A 9,361-nucleotide genomic window follows, 5' to 3' on the forward strand; every position below is an offset into this window, starting at 1 on the left:
AGAGAGGAGGAGGGGGAGGAGAGGAAGGAGGAGGAGGAGGAGGAGGAGGAGGAGGAGGAAGGCGAAGGTACGGTGCCGTTCGAGGAGAGGGAGACCCCTTTATTGGAGGACGGAGAGGCCTTCCTGGCCCGCCGGGGGGATGTCCTGCAGGGCGCCCCCGTGGGCACCGAGGGCAGGGAGGTCAGAGCCCAGCGCCGAGGGCGACCGCGGAGGGCAGAGCCAGGCCCGGCCGTCGTGCCAGTCCCAGGCGCTCCCCCCTCGTCGTCCTCCTCTACCTTCCCGCCCCCGCCAGCGTCCTCCGCACGCCCCAGCGGGTCCTCTTCCTTCGTGGGCGGTGTCTTCCGCGCCGTCGCCCCCGCGGTCCCGCGCGTCGATTGCGTCAAGGTCTACAAGGGGGAGATCAAGTTCGCGTCGGGCTCGGGTGTCATCTACTCCCCGGAGGGTTACTTGATGACCAATTCCCTTCTGGTTCGGAACGCTCTAGAGCTGAAAGTGACGCTGGCAGACGGGCGCGAATACCCGGCGGAGATCAAGGGCGTGGACGAGGTTTTGGACGTGGCCGTGCTCAAGATCATCCCACCCATCCCGCCGGCCCCGGCGTCTTCCCCTCCCTCCCTTCCTACCTTCCAGTACGCGCCGATCGGGGACTCGGAATCCCTGCAAGTAGGGGATTGGGTCCTCTCCGTCGGCTCCCCCCGGTCTCCGGGTCCCTCGGTCATTCTCGGCATTGTCAGCGGCCTGACCAAGACCGCTGCGGAGGTGGGCCGTCCGGAGACCCAAGTGTCCTTCATCCAGACCGACGCCTCCTTCGACGCGGGCGTGGTGGGGGGCCCCTTGGTGAACGAGTACGGCGAGGTCGTGGGGATCAACAGCATCGGGCTGAGGACCAGCAGCACGGTCCAATTCTCGGTACCCATCAACCAGCTCAAGGCGGCCGTGGAGGCCTTGGCCCGTGGGCGGGAGGTCCACCACCCCTCCATCGGCGTGGAGATGATGCCGATCACGCCCACCCTCGCCGCGCAGCTCAATCAGCAGGCCATGCTTCGGCAGGGGCAACTCCAGGTGCAAGAGGAAGAGCGGATGGCGGAGGGGAAGCGGCAGCGGCAGGAGGCACGCAAGGAGAAAGGTCAGCGGCGGTCGGGAGGGCGGAGGCAAGTTGGGGATGGGAAGGACGGGGATACAGGAGGGGCCCTGGCTCATTTCTTGAGGAAGGCGCAGCACGCCGGAGACTTCCTCCGGCAATGGCAACAGCCGTCCGACCGTTCCACGCCGCCCCCTCCGCCATCCTCTTCCCCTTCCTCGGTCGGCCCCTCCTCCTCCTCTTCCCCGGCTTCTCAAATCCAGTTCATCCCCGAGGGCGGGGCCGTAGTGGTTGTCCATGTATTGGAAGACTCGCCGGCTCAACACGCAGGGCTCCGCCACCTAGACATACTCCTCGAGATCGATCGATGCCCCATTTACGGAGTGGGGGACGCACAGCGCATCATCCACTCATCAGGGGTAGGCCGGAACCTGGAGATCAAGGTCCTGCGGAACACCCAGGAAGTCACCCTCCACGTTCGAACCACGGATTTCTTGACCCTGTTCAAGAAACAGCAGGCTGCCAAGAAATACCCGGAGTTGAGGCCGAAAGTGAAGGAGGGGAGACGGGTCGGAGAGGAAGGAGGGTGGTTGGACGGAGAAAACGCGCGGCACGAGCAGGTGGGAGGGGTGCCGGGGGAGCAAGAAGGCGAGCAACAGCCTGCGAGTGATGAAAGGGGGGAAGAAGGCCTTGCAGTGGGCGAATGTGAGGAGGTAAACGAGAAGGGAGCACAGGTAGGACGGAAGGCGTCACCCAGAGCGGCGGCCCGAGGGGAGGATAAGAGGGGGGATGGGCGGAGCGCAAAGGAGACAGAGCGCGAGGATCTTCAAGGAGAGTGCTGGACATGAGTGCATAGAGGCACTCCACACTAGCGAGGTCGACCCAAAAAATGAACAGTAGCGGCAATGTTGACAAACCCACCAGGATCTTTGACAGATGTTTGATTGTTTCTTTGTATAGTATTACGCAGCCGCCGACAACTCTGACGAATATGCGAGCAGCTAGAGGGCCGGTCGGGCCAGTACGATCAGTTCTTGGCTCTCTCACTCTCTCCTTCTTTAAACACAACTAGTCTCACAGTCGTCTGCGTCCACATTGATCAATTTCCACACGAGGAGAATCCGACCTGTCTATCCACTTAGCGCTCTCGCTCGGCCTATGCGTGACCTCACCCGGACATTTCTCACAACGAGAAAGGCGACGCCATCAACAAGGGCAAGGCGGCGTGGAATATGTTCAACTCGGGGTCCAGGCTCCTGCCAAGGCCCTCCAGGATGAAAGTGGCGATGACCACCGTGCTGAGGCCTCCGTCGAGTTTAACACGGTAATGCCGGCATGTGTCGAAGATTCGCCCCACGGCATCCGCTGCTTTCCGTTGCAACTCCTCCCCCTCTTTTTGTGTCGCCGCCGCCTGTTCCTCCTTGCTCATTCGCCGTCTTTGAAGCCTCGCTGCTTCCATTTCCAGCTCGGACCGGTCTTCAGCCTCCTGCATGTCCTGCACAATCGCGGCAATGGCGCGCACAAAGCCCTCCGGGTCCACACAGTCGTGCTCTGGCGCCGTTTCTAACACGGCTTGAGCCACCTTCTCCCCGTCTCCTCGGGCAGCGTGGTAAAAAATCCTCACGAAGGCGCTCCGGCTTCGGCGGCTGAGCTCGGTGCAGATTCCTGCGTCGAGGAAGGCCAAGACCGGTTGGTTGTCATTCTGACCGTTTCGACGGACCAGAACATTACCCGGGTGTAAGTCGGCGTGGGCAAAGTTATGGGTGATAAGCATCTGCAAGAAGGAGGAGAGGGAGAGGGCTGCGAGTTTTTGACGGAACTCGGGCGACGTTTGCGCTTTGTCCATGGCGATGTACGTGCTGATGCTCTCGCCATGCACGAACTCCTCCACCAGTACATCTTCGCTTACGTAGTCGTCCACGGGTTCAGGAAAGGTTATGTGGGGGTTGCTCTTGAAATTCGCGCGGAGGCGATGCAAATTGCGGGCCTCTTTCCTCATGTCCATCTGGTCGTACATCAAGCTCGTGAACTCCGTCAAGGCGTCCGCGAAGCTCCAGTACTTGAAAAACGAGAAACTTTCCACGGCGCTGGCAATCGTGAGGAAGAGATTTAAGTCCGTCTCGATGGTCCCTTTCACGTGAGGGTGCACCACCTTCACAGCCACCTCGCGATAGGCTGGTGGCGACGGACAAACCCTCTCGTTGGCATCGCATCTCGTGGCAGAGAGCGAAAGCACCGATGTCCTGTCGCCACTCCGCGTCGTGGCCTCCTGTGAATTCATCAACAAGTGTGCCTTATAGACCTGGGCGATGCACCCGCTCCCCAAAACCTCCTTCTCCACCCTCAGGACATCCGCATAATCCTCTCCGAGGGCGGCTTTCAGAGCCGCGTCCGTCTGCGCCCAAGGATGAGGTTTCACTCGGTTCTGCACGACAGCCATACGGTCGCAAAAGTCGGCGTCGAACAGGTCGCGGCGGCTGCTCGCCCACTGAAAGAATTTGATGGAGGCGGGCCCCAAATACGTGACGGCACTCACGAAAAATTCCCACCATTGCTCGTACAGCGCGGGGAAAGAGTGTTGAAGACGCACCACCAAAGGGTATGTGATAATACAGGGGCTTGTCACTGCAATCATTTCCGTTAAACGAATTAAGGCTTTCAGCTGCTGCAAGAAGCGATAAAGCAACTTGAGGAAGCGCTTCGCGATTGATACCGAGGGCTCCGCGGTCAAATGTGCGCTTGTGAGTGCATTGGAACTCGCAGTGGAAAGAGCTACTGGCACCGCATCGCCTGCGTAATCATGGGAGCGATGGCTTAATCCGACAAGGCTGCTCACCATACCGGCTGCCACGGCAGGAGCAAGGATCGGGTACTGGTGTGTGACATTGCGGGCGAAAGCCGTGGCATATGTCCGCCCGCGAGGGGCGGAGACGACAAGACGCCGGACAGCTAGCATTTTACGGTCCTCAGGAAATTTGCAGCTAGGCAAGACGGGTCGTAGAGGGGAACTAGTCTCATACCATGCTGCCCCTCGAATCTCAGATCCTGTGGTCGAAAGCATTTGCATTGTAGGCGAGAATGAGCAACCGAAAACGTTGCGTAATGGATTAACAACGTCAACAAAAGCGTGAATACCAGATACCTGGCGAACAGCCCTTCATGTGAAAGCCTGTCCTCACCGGATGGATGTGTCAGTGCCTTGCCACGTCGATCTTGACGGCGAATGCAATCGACTAGGCGAGGCAGTGAGCGACGCCAGGTGAAACGATCTGCAAATGCCGTACGTCGCTTGTCACAAATTCTCGATAGATGAGGACCAAGGTCACACATTTGGTGGTAGGAACCTCGCGATAGAGAATATAGTACGTTTCGTGGCATGGTGTTCGGTCTGCATCGGCAAGGCCTCGGGGCCCGGTGCACGCTTTCCACTTGGCTGGTAGCCACGTGGGGTGGGGAGGTTGGACAAATTTGGGAAAATGCCTACAGGTGGAGGGACAAACCTGATCTCGGCGTAAGAGTCACTGGGCAATCGCAGTCGTACATAGTTGTGATCAACTTTTGAGAGAAGTGCACCGACAAAATGTGTTGATATTCCTTTTTGTATTCCCGAATGCGGAAAAAGGGTTTTGGTCCATAACATCCGAGGTATACAGTATAGCTAGTTTATGATGTTTCATTTATGATGTTTCAAAAATTGTTCTCACGCTTTTGTGAGATACTAAATCTCGATACAAACTTTCGCGGGGAAAGCTTGCTGTCCCTCGTTAGTGCGCATGGTCATGCTTAACTTATGACGGAATCTAGCATGTACAACTTATTTCAACGTGTTGATATTTGAACAAACATGATCATGGTTGCATTTTCAACTTCCATTGATTGCCTGTATGTCCAAATATAACGCATTGTTATATCCTGGGAATCGCTAGCGCCTGCGTACGATCACAGATTTAATGATGTATTATTTTCCCCTTCAAGGAATAGCTGGACAGCCTGATGAAGCCGGAATAGCATGTTCTGTGAGCATTTTCCCATAGTTTCTCTCCAGTTTCAACAACTCTGGAAATTTTATCCGCTAAATCAAGCTGGTAATCAGTTTTTAGCATCCGTGCGTGCATCTTGACTTTGCTTGATTTGCTGTAGGATTATTGGTGTACCGGATTACACATCCTCGGCTTACAACAGTATAGAGAGTAACACCCAATGTGCTTCATTTCTGACAGAATCAAAAATAAAATCGAAACATTCTTAAAAATATGAAAATCATGGCTGCTCGGTGCCTGAGTGCTTAATCGGTGGTTCGCCAAGAGAGGAAGGTTGAACTCCACCGATTATTTGTTTTGCTCATGGGGAAAGTGCCAAAAGCAAATTGGCGTTTATTCTTTCAAGATGCACGCCATGTTGTATTGATCATTGTCTTGTTTATTATTCATGCATCTCCTCACATGTCCTTTTGGTCTTCCGAGTCAGGAGAGGGGGGCTGCGAAGGCAGCTCTGGGATCGTCTGTGGTTAAAAGGACCGAGCAAGCAAATGAATTTAACATTCACCTCTCGTTAATTCTCAATCTTTCTGACACTCTACACACTTCATTCGAGCTTAAGCAGGACTTTCACTCGTTTGACTAGGATTTACCCACCAGGTCTAGTTTGATGATTGAAGAAGCCGCATCGTATGTAGCATGCCCAATCCGTTTGGTTGTTTTTGTGCGTGATGAGTACGTGAGCAAACCCCTACCATAGCACAATAAGAAATCGGGCTTTACATACCAGGTTTATAGAAGTTGTGGACAATTGAGCTGTCTCCAAGAGTTTATCGCGAGAGGTGGGAAGTAGAAATTAGAACGTCGCGAGGAAAAAATGCAAAATGCCCTCAGACCCTCTAGCATGTGGTAACTTACGCGCCGGCGAGTAAAGAGAGGTAAGCAATAGGAAATAGCGAGATATATCTGACGGCTTTACCCAGACGGGAGACTGGCGGCATAGTGTGAAAGAGACCTAGTGTTTAAGTGGGAGGAGGTTAATACGGAAGTCAATCGTGGCGTTGTGTCTTGGTTCTTCAGCAGTGAAAGCAGCCCCTTCAAGCTGTCACGTAATCAGTGCACTACTGTAAGTGGGACAACTTGGACGGAATTCTACAAAGTCCTTCATGAAGACTCCTCCTCCCTTCCAGGCTGACTGACTGCTGCACATCTCGTCGCTGCGACGAACGAGGGCTCGTGCTGTTCAGTATACCCTGGTATATTGTTCAATTGTATAACCGTACATCACCCACACCACTGTCACTAGGCATGCTATCTTCTACACCTCTCTCAGAAAATCGTCGAAGTGATACAGCCGGAACGACTGTTTTCAGGCGGCGGGATCCTAGCCAAGAAGACATCGACCATGCAGCCTCCACCCTAAGGGCATGTGTAGATCGAGACCTCCTGTCGGAAATCTGCCATGGCGATGATGTCAAGCCTTCATACGTTCCTCACTTATTGTCAACCTTTCCCTCGCCTTGGAAAGGTGGGTGTGCCTTGTGGCCACGGCAGGAAAGGAGACTTTGCGACAGATGGAATGTCGGCAGGCCAGCATACAGACCCTCAAGACATTGCTGATCATTGTTCGCGACGTTTTTCTCGTTCAAAGGCACCAGGAAAAGATTCGATTATGCGCAAGAATACCGTTGCTCACAAACCTACTGACGCCACCACAAAAAGCAGGTGAGAATCCTCTCAAATGTCGACCGTGGAGTGAGGCCGACTTCTTCCATCGCCTCCGCACCTTCACGCCGCAACGATGGTTTGGGAAAAGCCTGGCGCTGACCCCACCGCGTTGTGCCGCACAAGGATGGGTGAATGTTGACATGGACACGCTAGTCTGCGAGCTGTACGTTCCTCTTGAAGTGGAAGGAGGCCTCCACTGTTCGATTCCGCGAGCGTGGACGATGCCTCTGCATTTATATTCTGTGTACTTCTGGGAACTTCTTGTCGAATTCAATCTTCACTATTCGCCCTACACAGGTGCCAGGCGAGGCTCACGCACACCGACGGCCACGAGCCAGCCCCAGACCTTCTCTCCGCCTCCCATACCCTTACATGCCCCTGGCGCCAACAAGCTTGCGAGACGGAAGTGTCGCATTTTCCTCTCGTCACAGCTCAATCTCTGCTCTCTCATATTGCCGATAGGCTAGAGGGATGTCGGCGCTTGCTGCGGGCTTACCATGGGGTCTTCAGCATTTCAATCCCGGAAGAGCTCCAAACGCTTATCGACGGCGTCAAAATGAAAAAAGGCGCTTCGTCGCAATCAGCTCGCTTGACGCTCGACATATTGGCAGACCGTATGCAGGACTGGCTCCAGGACGTGGCCTCGGCGGCCCCAGGTGTGGGTGAGGTGGGAGGGGAGGACGAAAAACGGGGGGCGTTGACGCTGGCTTTGCTCGGATGGGAAGCCTTTCCTTTGTCGAAGGGCTCGCCAACGCAGTCTGAAGGGAATATAGGGCGACCGAGAGGGGACTGGGTGTTGAAATGTGGTCTATGTGGTCGCAGCATTCAAGCGAGTCGCATTGCAGACCGAAGGGGCAGCTTCGGGAGAGGGCGCGGATCGGAAGGTGAAGGGAAAGAGGAGCAGATACCACGCGTTAAAGCAAGAAGAGTGGAAAGCCCACTGGGGCCATTAACGTTTGACGCTGTCTCTCAGCACCGATGGTGGTGTCCTTGGGTATCAAGAGGCATGGATGAGAAGGGGATGCTGGGTTGGCGGCAGGCGTTGAAGGCGGTCGTGGGGCGGATGCGACAGGTAGAGGACCTCGGATTGTTGGGATTGAGCGAGCAAGAAGCCGATATGGGTAAACATAATGGTCTAGGTCTCGATGACTCTCTCAACTCGCCGTCCTACTCGTCGATGTACAGCAAAGTAAAGTGCCTGATGGACAGTATGTAATGACATAAGTGCTATATTAGATTACAAGAACACAAGCGACATTCCACAGTATCGATTCCCGAAGCAATAAACGTTTTTTTTCAAATGAAAGATTACACTAGGTCCTTGTTCTGAGAACCTCACCTGCGGCCACGGAGCGCCGAAGGCACGATGACGGAAAAATATATTCGCCAGCCAGGAATGAACCCCAAATAAATTTGAACTTCCTTGGAAATTCTTTTGACTTCACAAGGAACTTTGCCGACGGTGCTCGCGTGTGTAGCGGGTGTGCGCTTTCTCGAAATGTTAGATTGCTCTGCGAGTGGTTTTCACGGCCCACATTCGTACCCGGATGCTCGGACGTCGCATAAGCCTCAACTCGGAGGATTATGTACGTACCACCATCCCCACGCTTTTGTGTATACACGTCATGGCCATATTGCGGCACCATGTACGATGGATGAATTCTCTAAATGTCGAAGACAATGTACACCTTTAAAGGAAGGGCAAGGGCATTGTCCTTCAGCACACATGTCCGTGCTTGCTCCCTCTCTGCTTACTTCCCGCCACCCCCAACATCAACACGCAGAGGTCACGTCAAGATGACAATGACGCATCCTTAGACGTGAGCGGAAATTTTAAGGACAGTTGAGTCGAATGAGATGGTTTTAAGCCAGATTCTGACGCCTTTGCTGACGAAGGTTCTTGGGGACTACCTCAAGCCCGAGTGTTTCCAGGAGGATACACTTCGCGTAGGGCTGTGGCGGGGGCACGTTGAGCTTTTCAATGTTTACCTCAAAGAGGATGTACTGGACACACTTGGACTGCCATTGACGCTGCGCTTCGGTCGTATCGGTCACGTGGAGGTTCAGATTCCCTGGAATCAACTGGGGCGGAAGGCCGTGATAGTCAAGCTTGAGCAGGTGCACGTCTTAGTATATGCCAAATACCAGTGGGAGGACGAAGCGAATGAACGACGGCTCGAAGCAATCAAGCAGGCCCAGCTTCGAGTTGCCGAGGAGAAGGCTGAAGAAAGGTCGCGCGACTTGGGGCCTACGTCCAAGGAGGCAGCCGCGGCGTTGGCAGCCAGTGGGGCCGGCGCGGGGACAGGGACCCACTGGCTTTTGCATCGATTGCTGAATCGGGTGCTCGACCGCTTGCAGATTGAAATCAGGGATGTCCATATCCGTTTCGAAGACATGGTCTCCAGTCCCAATCTCCCCTATTGCTTGGGTTTGACGCTGGAGGACTTTCAAGTCACGCGGCAAGACTCGGCGCGGGTGGGACAGGCTTTGCGCCCTCTTTCTCGGAACTTCCTGCTGCATGGCAACACCAGCACCAACGCAAGGCAGCGGGGGATGGAGGGGGCGGGGGAGCGGG

At 54.8% G+C, this 9,361-nt stretch overlaps 1 protein-coding gene across 1 annotated transcript; it reads left to right on the forward strand.

Annotated features, from left to right (window-relative positions):
• Positions 1 to 8,759: 8,759 nt before the first annotated feature.
• NGA_2059620 (vacuolar protein sorting-associated) lies at positions 8,760 to 9,017 on the forward strand (the record flags this gene model as incomplete). The annotated part of the gene is made up of 1 exon (XM_005853295.1): positions 8,760 to 9,017. A coding segment is annotated over one exon (258 nt), but the record flags the coding sequence as incomplete, so codon positions are not given.
• Between the last annotated feature and the right edge of the window lie 344 nt (positions 9,018 to 9,361).

This window comes from Nannochloropsis gaditana (genome assembly GCF_000240725.1).
Source record: "Nannochloropsis gaditana CCMP526 unplaced genomic scaffold scaffold968, whole genome shotgun sequence".
NCBI lineage: Eukaryota > Eustigmatophyceae > Eustigmatales > Monodopsidaceae > Microchloropsis > Microchloropsis gaditana.